At 45.9% G+C, this 14,998-nt stretch overlaps 1 protein-coding gene across 1 annotated transcript in view; it reads left to right on the top strand.

Annotated features, from left to right (window-relative positions):
• The window catches only part of TSGA10IP (testis specific 10 interacting protein), a 69,138-nt gene extending 58,067 nt beyond the window's left edge, over positions 1-11,071 (top strand). The window contains exons 6-7 of the mRNA XM_086939490.1: positions 659-758; positions 10,967-11,071. Coding sequence (XP_086795616.1) covers positions 659-758; positions 10,967-11,071 — 205 coding nt within the window. The remainder of the gene's footprint in view (positions 1-658; positions 759-10,966) is intronic.
• Positions 11,072-14,998: the final 3,927 nt, after the last annotated feature.

Raw genomic sequence — 14,998 nt, 5'->3', positions numbered from 1 at the left:
TAAATGAAAAGATGAGCCTTCTCCCCTTAACTTGAGGCCAATGTTAGGTACTAGCTCTGAATGACCTGACATGACAGCAGGACTAGAAAGATCATATTAAACATTGGTTCATAGCTACAGTACCCCACTACATTACCAAGCCCAGTGCCTGCACTCCTCGCTCCCTGCATGCAAAGAAGTGTCATATCAGCAACAATTGAACTGCTGAGAGAAAATAAACAGATTGTCCAGCATTTTTACTTTGTTTAGTGACAGGTCCAAAATGGTTCTAGGTTACCAGACCAAAAATACTGCCCAGTAACGCATAGAGCACATTAACACATGTAAATATTTGGTTAATTGCATTCAATTGCTGGATGTATTTGCCCAGGAGTTCTATCGAGAAAATTAGAATACCACAGCATAATCAGTTATTGTCACCAGAACACAAACATCAGTTCCCACATGTTGTTCTCTATTTGGTATGGGCTATGTAGTAATAACTAAGCATTCCTGCATTCCAGGAGTACCAATAAGTGCATGCAGGGATACCTATGCATTGTATTCAGGCTCTAGTCACCTGTGGGCCTATCTGTTCACCCAGCAATTAAGTAGGACTCGTGGCAAGGGGTCGCCGGGGGAGCACAAAGTACTAGTCACATCTTTTATTTCCTCCCAGGCAACAGAATCAGGAGCGGGCAGCAGAATACCAGGCTGCACTGAGGGAGATGCAGGCGCGGGTGAATTTAAGACCTTTTCTCTTTCAACAGGTCACCAAGGTAAGAACCAGGTTTTTCACTCATGGCTTGCTTGGTATTCAGTTTGAGGACAAAGATGATCCTATAATAATGAAGTGGATTTGATACACTAGAGAGGAATATTTTGATTGTAATATTGGACATTTGATATACCATTGGGTATATTTCACAAATAATGTGACAGATTTGGGACTCTGTAGTGCCCAATATCTCAAGTAAACCAATGGCTATGGATATTTTTACCTATTTATTTATCTAAATAATTTATTTAAAATAAACAAGGCCCAAAGGGACTATCCAGTGTAATGTAGATCTCCAATGACCCAAATGTTTTTTTACTTATTTGTTTATGTAATAAACAAGGCCCAAAGGACATTAGCCAACATGCATAATGTCCATAGGTACCACTAGCTGAGATACATAAACCTTGAAAAAGTCTGCATCAGAAGCAACACGTGTCGTCTGCACATTGTATGACTAATCACTGGAAATTGGAAATTTACGAGCTGTTCGTTGTATATACTGATACATCACTGCAAATCCTGGGAATAAACCAGCAAGAAGATGCATACATTGTTGGATTGTTTATTTCTGCAAGGGAGTGTTATTGTTTGCTATTTCTGCCTGGAAGTGCTCTTAAACAATATCTCTCATAGTTGAATCCCTAGATCACACTTATTTTAAACTTATAGCAGGTGATTTTAATACAAAACTGCCAAAGGGTCTAATTCCACCTCATCTGACGGAACAATGCTATGGGCCAAGGATAGCTTTAGTTGACAATTTAAATCATAAAGTAAGTCATCCTAGGATTGTTGAGCAAATTTTCCATTTGATAGCTTCATCTGTCCTGAATACTGTTAATGGTTGTTCCAAGTCTGACTGTCCTGCTCGCCCAACCTTCAAGCGGGGGCTGCACAAAAGTAATATTGATTATATGTTGTTAGACAGTCCCCTCTGGCTTTACCTAATTGATATGAGGATGACAGCAAGAAATGACAGTGACCATGAAGCATTAGGGGCCTACTTCTGTGCTAGATCCTTGCAAATCTATCCTCATTGGGAACTACTTCTGCCATAAGTCAAATTAATACATGTAAGAATAGAAGGAATGTGAAATGGGCTTTAATAGCAGATGATGACAAAGTGCAGTCAGGTATCTACAACCTCTATGTAGATAAGTTGGCCCTATTTTGAGATGTTAGAATCAAGTGTTATTAATTCTGTAGATCTACACTCGACCCTTTTGGGGCACATAAAACTGTGAAAGAAAAATAAGAGTGGAGGGGCAATTCCATCTCAAACCCCTCTGGATGGTTAACAAGTGAATGCAGAAAGGCCAAAATGGCAATCGTAGAAACAGCAAAACTGGGTGAGGGTAAGGGCTTGTAGATTGCCAGGAAACCCTATAAAGGTAAACTCACAAAGGTGAAAAGGGGGTGGGAGATAGAGCATTGGGAAAAAATTACTGAGGCCCAACACAAGAGGAATACTAAGGAGTTGTGATACCTCATAGCTTCAGGAAATTACTGGATTCAGGAGGTCAAACCGATGTATGGGTCGTCCATTTTCCAAGCTTTATAAGATATGGTCAAAAATTTGTATTGAATACTGCGAAAGAAGCGGTGTAGACCAGATTTGGCAAAAGACCAGAACAATGTTAAAAGAATACATATTTCTTGGGGTGACAGCATTTATTAAAAAGGGAGAAGGTCCCAGGTCCTGGAGGTATTTTGGGAGACTTCTACTTGCCTCACCCTGAGATATGGATTCTGTATCTGAGTGCTCTTATCAATGGCATTCTGAAGGGGGGGACACCCCGCCAGCACAGAGAAATCATTGTGCCTATTTATAAGAAGGGGAGGGAGCCTGTTTTCTTTTTTATTTTATTTTATTGAAACCTGGTGCAATACATTGTGCAAGCAATACAGTACAACTTCATATACTCAATACATAATCATCAATACAATCACTATAGGGATACATAATTAACTGGTTAATATATTAAGTTAATAATTAAAAAATAGGAAAAGCAGGGGAAAATGATCATATCTATACAATAGGGTAGCTAAAAGCAGGACTCCCTCCAGGCCTTGAGGGGGGCCCAAATACGTGAACCCAACTCCCTCATCCTCCGGCCTCTCCGACTATACAGAGAGGCCTCTATATTATGAATTCCCATAAGCCTGGTTAACCACATCTGGAAAGTGGGCGCTAGACTATCTTTCCATCCTGCAGCCAACAGAATACGTAGCACTGCCACACATATAAACACAAAGGCCTCCTTCTCACAGTCAAGGGCCAGGTTACTATCAAAGCCAGTTATCATAAGGGTAGGGTATAGGTTGATCTTAATACCTAGCAGCCCCTCCCAGAATTTCTCAATCTCTGCACATATTCCCTTCAGATTTTCACAATCAAGGAACATATGTACCAAGTCAGCCGGCCCTTCCTAACACCTTTGGCATTTGTCATCCTCCCTTTTTCCTCACTGACACAACTTGGCAGGTGTAAAATACAGGTTAAAGAAAGTTTTAAAATGCTGTGCTCTTAGATTCGTGGAGCGAAACAATATGCCCTCTAGTTGTAATACCTTTTCTAAATCAACATCAGGATCCCCTAATTTCCTCATCCACGAGGTCTCGCATTTATCCATATCATCTTGTAACAAAACGATTAATGATCTATAGAACATTTTGATCCTAGTTCCACCTCTTAGTAAATAATTAATCATATTTAATCCACCCCCTGAGTGAATACGGGGTCTGATACCCATAAGTGTTAGATGGATTTGAAATTATTTGAAGCCATGATTTGAAGGGACTTCGAATTTGCATTGGATATCATCAAAACTCATCATGTTATTTGTGTCTGAGAAAATATCCCCTACTCTTCTGACTCCTCGTTGTTCCCATATAATTCCCATACTGTCAATACTAAATTGCGGGAAGATACTTGAATTCCAAAGGGGTTTATAGTAATTAATTTTCGGAATTGCCAATATTTACTGAACACTATTCCAGACTCTCCAAATTCCATCTGCTACCTTGTAAAGAGTTTTCCTATAATAGTGTCTCTTTGTTCTGCAAAGCAGAAGGCCATAAGCTTCTCTACCTAGGAACAATTCAAAAATGGATGGGGGATTACCACTGCCAAAGGGAGAATCACCTGGATTAACCGCAGGGTCAAATAGTATCGCCATCTGACTCAATAAACAAGCCCAGTGATAAAATCTGATATTGGGGTTTGCTAACTCTCCCCTTTCTTGTGATAGACATAGAAACTTCATAGATCTTCTAACTTTACCATACTGCCACATAAAGTTCATGAATTCTGACTCTAAGGATCTTATATAGTCGTCACCTACCACAAGAGTAATTGAGCGGAAAAGATATAGGGCCAGATGTAGGTGGCTTATTACCGGTCGGTAACGGTCAAAATCGACCGTTACCGACCGGTAATAGACTTTTCCTAAGTAGGGGACATATTTACCAATTCGGTAAACAACAACTCGGTATTTACCGAATCATCATTTACCAATTCGGTATTTACCGAATCGGTAAATGAAATGTAGGAAGCACTTCAAACAGTGCTTCTGGGCATAAAATATTCGTTATTTACCACACAAGTACTAATTAGGGGTGCAACAGGGTTTCAAAGTGAAACCCTGCCACCCTTGACTTTTTCTCAATTTTACCAAATCGGTATTTACCGATTCGGTAATTGACATTTATTCCTATGGGCCTCCAGGCCCATAGGAATGAATGGCAAATACCAAATCGGTAATTACCGATTCGGTAAATTATTTATTACCGAATGATTACACACATAGCATTACCGATTTGAAAATACTGAATCGGTAAAAGTTGGTATTTTCGAATCTGTAAATTTAAATTACCTACATCTAGCCCATAGAATTTTCGGGAGCATAGGCATCTTAAAAACATTGGCTCGACCTTTAATAGATAGATGGATGGTATCTATTCTTTTTTACTCTTGAGCAATAGACGCAGCCAACGAGGCAAAGTTCTCTTCAATGATTCTATTCATTACAGGACTTATCCTAACCCCTAAATAGATTGCGGAATCGATATATCTCCCATCCTGCCTTACCAAACTATTGGTACAAACTACTTGAGTTTTACTTTCGTTTAGGAGATAACCTGAACAGTTGCCAAATTCCACAGCTATCCCCATAAGAGCCATTATAGCCGCAGCTAGATCTGTAGTGGTTATAGCCAGATCATCGGCATAAGCCAATAATTTGGTCTCAAACCCTTTGCACACTACTGGCTTGATAGCCTCACAGGTTAGTATCCTACGTATCAGCGGATCAATAAAGAGGGCAAAAAGAATCGGAGCACAGGGGCAGCCCTGACGTGTTCCCCGAGAAATTACAATTTCTTCTGAGCTGCCTCCCATCAACTGAATCCTGGCCCTGGGATCAGCATACATAGCCTTGACAGTGTTCCTTATCTTAGGACCGAAGCCCCTGTGTTCCAATATCCCCCATAAATATTTCCATGTTACGCGATCAAAGGCCTTTTCAGCATCCAGAAGGATCATTGCCATCCACCCCCGCAGCAGCATGCACATCAAAAAGCGTAATTACCCTCCTGACATGATCCGTTGTTCCTCGACCTGGGATAAACCCATGCTGCCACAGAGAGACCAGACTAGCAATGACCCCCCTAGCCTTTTAGCCAAGAGCTTGGCATAGATCTTAGTATCAGTATTTATGAGGGATATTGGGCGATAAGCACTGGGGTCCTCCCTGGGTTTACCTTTTTTATGGAAGACAACTATGTTGGTCTCTTTCCAAGAGTCAGGAATACCCCTAATACACATTATGACGTTAAATAGATCCAGCAGCATAGGAGCTAGAACATCCTGTAGGCACCTGTATAGTTCCAGTGGAATACCATCTGGTCCCAAAGCCTTCCCTGCTGCTGGACCCCGCAGTGCTTCAACTACTTCCTCCAATGAAATATCTTTGTCTAGTGCCAGTTTATCCTGATCTGTCAGTTTTGGACCTAAATCATCAAACGTTAAGCTTGAAAAATCCACTCTGGGCTCCTCTTTATAAAGAGTTTGATAGAAGTTCTTAAAAACCTTACGAATCTCATCTGAATACTCCTAATCGCCCTCACAAATACTTTTTATACCATTCCTGCTACGCTCCTGCCTAGTCCTTAGAACCAAAAGTTTCCCTGCCTGCTCCCCAGTCTCATACATCAAGCCCCTGTGCGTTTGACATTCATCAGCTGCTCTTTGGGCTACCTGTTTATTACATTCAGATTTAATAACATGGATCTTCTGCTGGCTTCCCGTGGCCTCATGCCCCCGACTATATCCTTCTCATGCTGTTCCTCAGACTCTGCCAATTGAGTCATAAGGTTATCATTCTGAGCCCTAACTTCCTTCCTCAGCTTGGTGGAATAGCTGATTGTCTCCCCTCTCAAAGCTTCTTTGAATGAGTCCCATACCACGTTTCGGGAAGCACTGTAGCGATTAATATCAAAAAAATTCTGAGACCAAACCTTTAGGTATTCCCTAAATGTATTATCTGCTAACAGTCTCCTCTCAAAAGTCCACCTTAGGGGGGGCTTATTCATAGTATCAATCTCACACTGTAAAAGTAATGGAATGTGATCGGAGATGACTTTTGGTAACTTTTTAATTCCTACTCTACTTGCCTCCATAGCTGATATAATAGTCCAATTTGGAGTATTTCTTAAATGGGCATGAGAAGTACGTGAACCCCAAATTATTGACCTCCTTTTCCCCACAAGACATCCAGCAAGCCATGGGTTTTAACTAACGAGCTCAAGGCTTGAAAAACCCTCGGTTTGCGGCCCATATAAGGGGTATACATGCCAGCATCTGTAAGATCTGCCGCAATATTAAAATCCCAGCAGACCACGAGAGGGCTTCGTCAATTCACAAGTTCTATTTCCAAATTATCAAAAACTTCAGGCTCATCCTGGTTGGAGCCATATATAGTGCAGAGTGTAAAACCCAACTCCAATTCAAAAAGTACCCGACGACCATGTGCATCTGCCAAATTACGTCTGCCTCCCCTAAACTAGACTTAGCCAATATAGCCACTCATCTGATATTACATGTCTGCGTGGAGCAAGCCAGAATATCGTATCCTTTAATGTTAAGCAAATGTTTTTTCGCCCAGGGTAGATGGGTCTCTTGCAGACAGAGAATGTCAATTTGGTTTGATCTAATAATATAACCCATCCTCTGTCTTTTATACCAGTCATTCAGACCCACAATTTTCATAGAGCAAACCTTAAGTTTCCCCATTCTTTCTTTGTACTAAATCCCCTCTCCTCAATTTCCGCCAGTTCAGATACCTCAAAAACTCGTTGAAACCATATGCACATAGTATAGTACCAGATAATTTCATTTTTTCCCCTTTTCTTTTCCCCCCTTCTAGGTGACAAGCACCCCCCCTGCTCCCAGACAAACCCTCCACCCTCCACAAACCCCACTGAGGCGCTCAGACCTTAGTCTGTGCATGTGATGTGCGCGGTGCTAGGGGCTGGTCATCTTTTTCAAACCAAATACACCATATACAACGTCTCTAACAACTCCAGATAGTGACAATCCTAACAGCCAAATAAACTATACTATACCGCCACCCCCCCTCTCCCTCTAACCCCCTAAACCCCCTCACCCAGCTACCACCAGAACCACAATTTTCAACATTTTCATTAGCCCTTCCACCTTCATTTGTCAAGAGAGTCCAAATACTCTTTTGCTTTTATCTCTGATGAAAAGTAAAGCATTTTCCCATGATTGATAATCGTAAGCTGAGCAGGGTTGATAAGATACGCTTGAGCGGATCACTGACAGAATTTCGACCTCAGAAATATCGACCTACAAGAATATCGAGTCAACAATATCGAGGGCAAAAATATCGACATCCTATCTACAACATGGTAAGTACAAAAATATCGAAAAAATAATATCGATGTAAAAAAAATCGATGTTAAAAATATCGTTTTTTTTTATATATATAAATGTAAAAGTAAGTATATAACACTAATAAATAAAATATACATATTTAAAAGTATCTAATAATGTTTAAAATTAATAAATAATACATATATATTAATAATACATTAATTAAATATATACAGTAAAGATATAATATATATGTACTGAACAATAAGTATTAATAATTAATTTACTAATTTATAAATTAATGAAATATATTCTAATTTACTAATACATTTACAAACATAAAACAATAACATAAATAAAATGTAAGTAATATAAAAAATAAAATAAACATGCGATATTTTAACAATTAATTATATAAAACGTTGGATAGCGTAAGGGTAAAAATTACTATTCCTACTGCAGAGAGTGGAACAGTAGGGAAAGCATTTGATAGCGTAGGGATAAAATTACTATTCCCACTCCAGAAAGTGCAACAGTCGAGAAAACTGACCCTGAACCCAAAAAACACCCCTTTACCCACAAACTGAAAACTGACCCTGAACACTAAAAATACCCCTTTACCCAAAAACTGAAAACTGACCCTGAACCCTAAAAATACCCCTTTACCCAACCACTGAAAACTGACCCTGAACCCTAAAAATACCCCTTTACCCAAAAACTGAAAACTGATCCTGAACCCTAAAAATACCCCTTTACCCAAGAACTGAAAACTGACCCTGAACCCTAAAAATACCCCTTTACCCAAGAACTAAAAACTGACCCTGAACTCTAAAAATACCCCTTTACCCATGAACTGAAAACTGACCCTTAACCCTAAAAATACCCCTTTACCCAAGAACTGAAAACTGACCCTGAACCCTAAAAATACCCCTTTACCCAAGAACTGAAAACTGACCCTGAACCCTAAAAATACCCCTTTACCCAAGAACTAAAAACTGACCCTGAACTCTAAAAATACCCCTTTACCCATGAACTGAAAACTGACCCTGAACCCTAAAAATACCCCTTTACCCAAAAACTGAAAACTGACCCTGTACACTAAAAATACCCTTTTACCCAAAAACCCAAAAATGACCCTGAACCCTAAAAATACTCCTTAACCCAAAGTTAAATAATATTATTTAATTAGCAATTATTAATTAATTAACAATAACAATAAAGTAAATATATTAGCACATAATCTGTAATTAATATAATTTAATAATTAATATCATTTTTCCCCAAATAATTAATTAACAGTAACTAAAAATTATATATATAAATAAATTACTCTAATTAATGTAATTAACTAATTAATATGATTTAATTACCAATTAATTACTAATTTAAAATATGTTCAAAATTATAATAATTAATTAACTAATTAATATTAATTATTTGCCAATTAATTAGTTATAAATATTTAAAAACATATATTAATTAATTAATTAATTAATATTAAATTACTCCCCACCCTATTCCCCTATAAACCCACATCCCGCTACAGAAAATATATATCAATTAATCAATTAATTATTTCCCAATTAATCAATATTAATTAGCAAATAATTATAATTAATTAATTAATCCTACTAATTATTAATCAACTTACAATAATTAAATTACTTCCCACCCTATTCCCCTATAAACCCACAACCCGCTCCGGGGGGCGGAGCTAGCCGGCGTTCATGGTGGACGCTTAAGTGCGGAGCTCCGCGCTAGCGCCGCTGAATATTCGCTAATTATCCTCACAGAGCGGCGATACTTGTGGTATCTCGGCGGGGGCTGCCTCCCCTACCCCCCCGCGAACCTCCGACGCGGCTTTGGGAGAGTTGCGTCTGTGGGTTCCCCCGGAATCGCCACTGACCGGAGAGCTGCGGACCAGGCCGGGATCCCCGCGCTGTCCTGAGACGCGGGGCCGGGCTGCGTCACCCGACGTGCGGCCCCTGGGTGAAGACGTCCCGCTACGGAGAGTGCACTGAGGCCGGCGGTAGCCGTGACCCCTTCGGCGCCCCAGGACCACACGGCGGTCTCCCGCTACAGCGATTGCACACCCTGAAGGACTTGGGGGACCTGAGCGAGCACCGGCGGCAGGGCGGACCCGCCGGAAGGGCACACGTGGCGCCGGTGGAACCCTGCATAGTCGCGGGCGCCATTACCTCTTGCCGGAGAGGCCTGACTGGCAGCCTGACCGCTTGGAGGGAGCCCTGAGGGACGGCGGGCGGATCCGTGGAAGTGTACCCCCTACACGAGCCTTGCACCCTTAATTTGGCTGGGGGTGTCCTGGCACCGAAGTATCCTGTGGGGGTGTGAAGGCGACGAGCGCCTGCCTCGGCCAGTGGCAGTGCTGGGCAGGCAGGCCTGCACACGACAGGAACCTGGACCGTCCCCTTGGGGGACCGTCGGCACTATAAGGCCTGAGGACACTGGCCTCCCTACCAGCTGCAGTGATGGGCAAGGGCGACAGGACCCAAACTAAACTATCGTTTGACCAGAGGAGGCAGAAGGTGCCGGACCCCCCGGCGGACCAGTCCCCGGGAGCAACTGCAGACCCGAGCTCCGCACTATGCGCAGAGATTAAAGGTATGCTCAACACGATGGAAAAGGGCCTACAGGAGGGCATGGCGGCCATTGGCACCAAGATTGACGCCCTAGCATATCGGATGGATCGAATGACGGAGAGGGTGGATAAGCATGCCGAGAGGCTGGACATGGCGGAGCGCAGGCTAACGGAGGCGGAGGAGGCGCAAACAACTTGGGACGCTGACCGCAAGCAGTTTGGAAGGCTGCTCCAGGTGATACAGGAAAAATCCGAAGACTTAGAGGCCCGCTCCAGGCGATCCAACATCCGCGTCACGGGTGTGGCGGAGTCGACCCAAACGGGGAAAATGGAACTATTTGTTGAGAAACTACTTAAAACTTTGTTGGGGGACGATACCTTCTCCCCCATGTTTATAGTGGAACGTGCTCACCGCACCCTGGGACCAAGGCCTCCACCGGGTGCAAACCCCAGGCCGATAATTGCAAAACTCCTCAACTACAGGGACAGGGATGCTGCCCTCCGTGCTGCTAGAGAGAAGGGAGATTTGCAGTACGAGGGGATGAACATTTCGTTATATCCTGACTTCACCTCCAAGGTACAAAAGGAGAGACGGCGATTCGTCCCCTACAAGCAGCAACTCAGAGACCTGGGCTTGGACTATGCCATGTTGTACCCGGCGCGGCTGCGCATCAACAGGCAGGGCCACTCGCATTTTTTCACTGACCCCAAGGAGCTGCAGAAATCCCTGAAGCAATGGCTCAAGGAGCATCGAGAAGACCGGACTGCGACTGCGGAGGAGCGTGCTGGCAATGGCGACCTGGAGGAGCAGGACTAGCGAGGAGAGGGGGAGCGGTGGTTTCCTCTGGAGGCTCGGCTACTCTAGCCCCTGCGATAATCCTGGTCGGTTGGACCGGGGGGAGCCCGCTCGGGGCGCATCACTGCTGTGAACGGACTTCTGGACGTGATGCTGCGGGTGAGATCTGCACAAGCAGCACGGGTTATGGTGGAGGGCGGCGATTGCCATGACATTGTTAGACTGACCCGGGGTGGAGTTACTGGGGCCCTGCCACATGGGAGGGTCGGTGCGAGCTGGGGAGGGGGGGGGGACGCCCGTTGAGGCGGGTACTATTCTGCTCTCATTTTTTACAGCCGCACTTGCATTTGGAGGCGCTGGCGTGGGGGCGGCCTATTGATATTGCGCAGAAGGAACGACCGGTCTGAGGTCGATTTGGACATCGAGTGCGCTACCTCTGCCCTGGCGCTTATAGTGCTTGCGGCTCTTCTTGAGACTGCTTGGGGAAGTTTGAAGACGGGTGGGGGGGGTGTATGTAGGGATCTCGGTCACACCAGGTTGGGGTTGGTTGACTGTGGGCGGAGGGGGGCAATAGGGGTTCTGAATTTGGGGATGTTTGGGAGGTTTGGGGAAAGGTCCGACATGTGCTCTAAAATGTTATGTGCTGCGGGGTGGGTGGGCGGCTGCCGCTACTGGAGGGGGGCGGCCCTAGTCACTACGCTACATTTGATGTCCTCTTTTATTGTTAATGGCTGACACGACACAGACAGACTCACTACGAGATTCGGAGTCCCTCCGGGCTATCACCTGGAATGTGAGGGGATTAAATGATTACCGGAAACTCCGCAAGGTGATGCACTACTTACAGAGACACCACATAGACTTGGCACTGCTGCAGGAAACACATCTGCCCAACACCAGCAGGATGCTAAATCACAGAGGGCTCCAGGGACACTCTACTTATGCAGGCTTCACCACACACGCCAGAGGGGTCCTTACCTGGGTTAACCCGAAATCTAAGCTATCCCTCGCCTTGGTGAAGGCGGACACGGAGGAGAGGTTTGTATTGAGCAAGTGCACAGGCAAGGGACACAACCTACTGGTCATGAATGTCTATGGCCCGAACTATGACTCCCCCGACTTTTATGCAACGGTTGCGGAACATTGTACTGAATGGCCCGCTGGGAATATGGTCTGGGGTGGGGACTTCAATTTCACCTTCAGCCCTGACCTAGATAGGTCTACGGGCCCCGCCAGGTGCCCTGCAGCGGCGGCGCAGCGCATGCAGGCAGAAATGTTGAGGCTGGGTCTGGTAGATGTATGGAGAGAAAGACATAGCGCCAAGGGGGGGTACACGCACTACTCAGCGTACCACAACATACATACCAGAGTTGACTACTGGCTGGCATCACACTCCCTGTTTCCCATGGTCAGGAGCTGCAATGTGCTTCCCCGCACCCTGTCGGACCACTCCCCGGTGCTGTTAGAGTTGCACACTCCCCAGCAGAGAATCCCGCCGTTCACGTGGCGTTTCCCACCTTACTCGTTGCTGGACGAGGCCTTCAGGGCTGACCTGGGAGAGGACATAGACAACTTCTTTACCACTAATCTGGGATCAGTGGACAGCTTCGGGACGATCTGGGAGACATTCAAGGTGTATGTACGGGGGGTGGTCATGGCGAAGCACTCCGGGGTTCTCAAGGCAATTAGAAACAGGTTGAAATTCTTGGAGGGGCAGATAGCAGACCATGAACGCCGTCAGCTCCTTGACCCGAGTCTTCCTGGGGATGACACCCTGTAAGAACTTTTGAAAGAGTTCCATGAGGAAGCGGACAGGGAGGTACGACATTTAGGAAAGTACGCGACGGCGCGCGCGTATGGGGAGGGTGACCGCCCGGGTGCACTGCTTGCCAGGATTATGAAAGGCACTAGGCGCAAGCAGACAATCGCGGAAATGCGCACCACTGGAGGGGAGATACTTACGGAGGAGGCACACATTCTGGCGGAATTCAGGAGTTTCTATGAGGAGCTATACACCACTAAAATTTCGGGGGTGGAGGATCAAATTGACAATTACCTTAGCTACATCAAGATGCCATTCCTGGAGAATTGGCAGAGGGAATTCCTGATGGCCCCTATCCACTGCGAGGAGATATCTGACGCGTTGGCCACCATGAGAGCGGACAGTGCCCCCGGGATAGATGGTCTGACGGTGGCCTTTTACAAGGCGTATAAAGATAAGTTGCTCCCCCACCTCTCCACCCTCTTTGACGAAATTTGCGAAAACGGCGCGATGCCACTCTCTATGCGGGAGGCGCTCATTGTCACTATACTTAAGCCTGGCAAGCCCAGCGACCTGCCAGGCTCGTACCGCCCATTGTCCCTCCTCAATGTGGACGCTAAACTCTACGCAAAAGTGCTGGTGACCAGGTTGGCCCTGGTGGCGCACGAGTTGGTGGCCCCGGAGCAGGCTGGGTTCATCCCGGCTAGGAACCTCACTTACAATATCCGCACGGTCATGGGAGCCATTCAGCACACCAGGCATGATACCAAAGCCATCGCGGTCTTTCTAGACATGGAGAAGGCCTTTGACTCTGTGGAGTGGCCCTTCATGCGCAGGGTACTGCAGAAGCTGGGGCTGGGTGAGCTCTTCCTCCAACTGCTGGGCGCCCTTCATCACCAGCCCACAGCCAGAGTCAGGCTGGGGGATGCAGTCTCGGAGCCGATCTCCATCAGCAGAGGCACGAGACAGGGGTGCCCCCTTTCTCCGCTACTCTACGCCCTAGTGGCGGAGCCTCTGGCGTGTGCGATTCGGGAATACCACTCGTATGAAGCTATCAATTATCCCACCTACAAGATAGGTATTTCCACTTACGCGGACGACACCCTGCTTTATGTCAGGGACCCAGCCAATAATATTGCATCGCTACTGAGGGAGGTTGTGAGGTTTGGCGCGCTATCCGGACTGCAGGTTAACTGGGCGAAGTCAGTCGCCTTCCCACTGACCCCAATTACTGTCCCCTTCGAGATGGACTTCCCGCTACAATGGTCCACTGAGCCGATAAGGTATCTGGGCATTATGCTTCACACGGACCCGGACGTCATGCTGAGGGAGAACTACGGGGTTGCCTACAGCAAACTCGTCGATGACGTTGAGCTCTGGATTAAGCTCCCGTTGTCACTGATGGGACGGGTTGCCTTAATGAAAATGGTCATTCTCCCGAGGTTTCTATTCCTATTCAATAACCTCCCAATTGTCCTCTCGAAAGCCTTCTTTGCAACTCTAAACAAACTCCTGGTGAGATTGGCGTGGGCCGGGAAACAACCTAGGGTGCAATGGAAGGTGTTGCAATTACCGTATGAGCAGGGGGGATTAGCGGCCCCAGATCTGGAGCGCTACTACAGGGTCGCGCAGGCCTCCCACCTCCACACTTGGATTCATGGCAACCGAGACATTCCCCACGTGATCCTGGAACGGCTGTTCGCAGACCCCACCCCACTTCCTGCTACCATTTGCGGCCCCAAAGACCGCAGAGTTGGCGTTCTGGACTCCTTGTTGTCCACCAACCACGCATGGCATTCCATTCTGCGGAGGCAAAACAAGGAACTGATGTACGCTCCCAACATGCCTATACAATGGGCGCTCTGGCTGCCGACCTTGGCGGAACCGGGTGTCCATAAGGCCCTCCACGAACTAGGTGCACACACTTTGGGGGACCTATTTGTGAATGGCAAGGCGAAGACGTGGGCACAGATTTCGCATCGGAGGGAAAGCTCCACGTTGCTTCAACGCTTTCAGTACCATCGAGTCCGTAGCGCCCTCTTGGAACTACTAGGCCCGGACATGGAGGAACCCCCCGCAGTCCCGGAGCTGGTGTATGTCATAGACAGCGAATCACCGAAGAAGCTGATCACTAGGCTGTACGGGATAGGACACGAGCACACGGCCCTGCTCTACACGAGGGCGCG

Source organism: Lissotriton vulgaris, chromosome 9, assembly GCF_964263255.1.
Source record: "Lissotriton vulgaris chromosome 9, aLisVul1.2, whole genome shotgun sequence".
Lineage (NCBI taxonomy): Eukaryota > Metazoa > Chordata > Amphibia > Caudata > Salamandridae > Lissotriton > Lissotriton vulgaris.
This window is presented reverse-complemented; position numbering and strand designations above follow the sequence as displayed.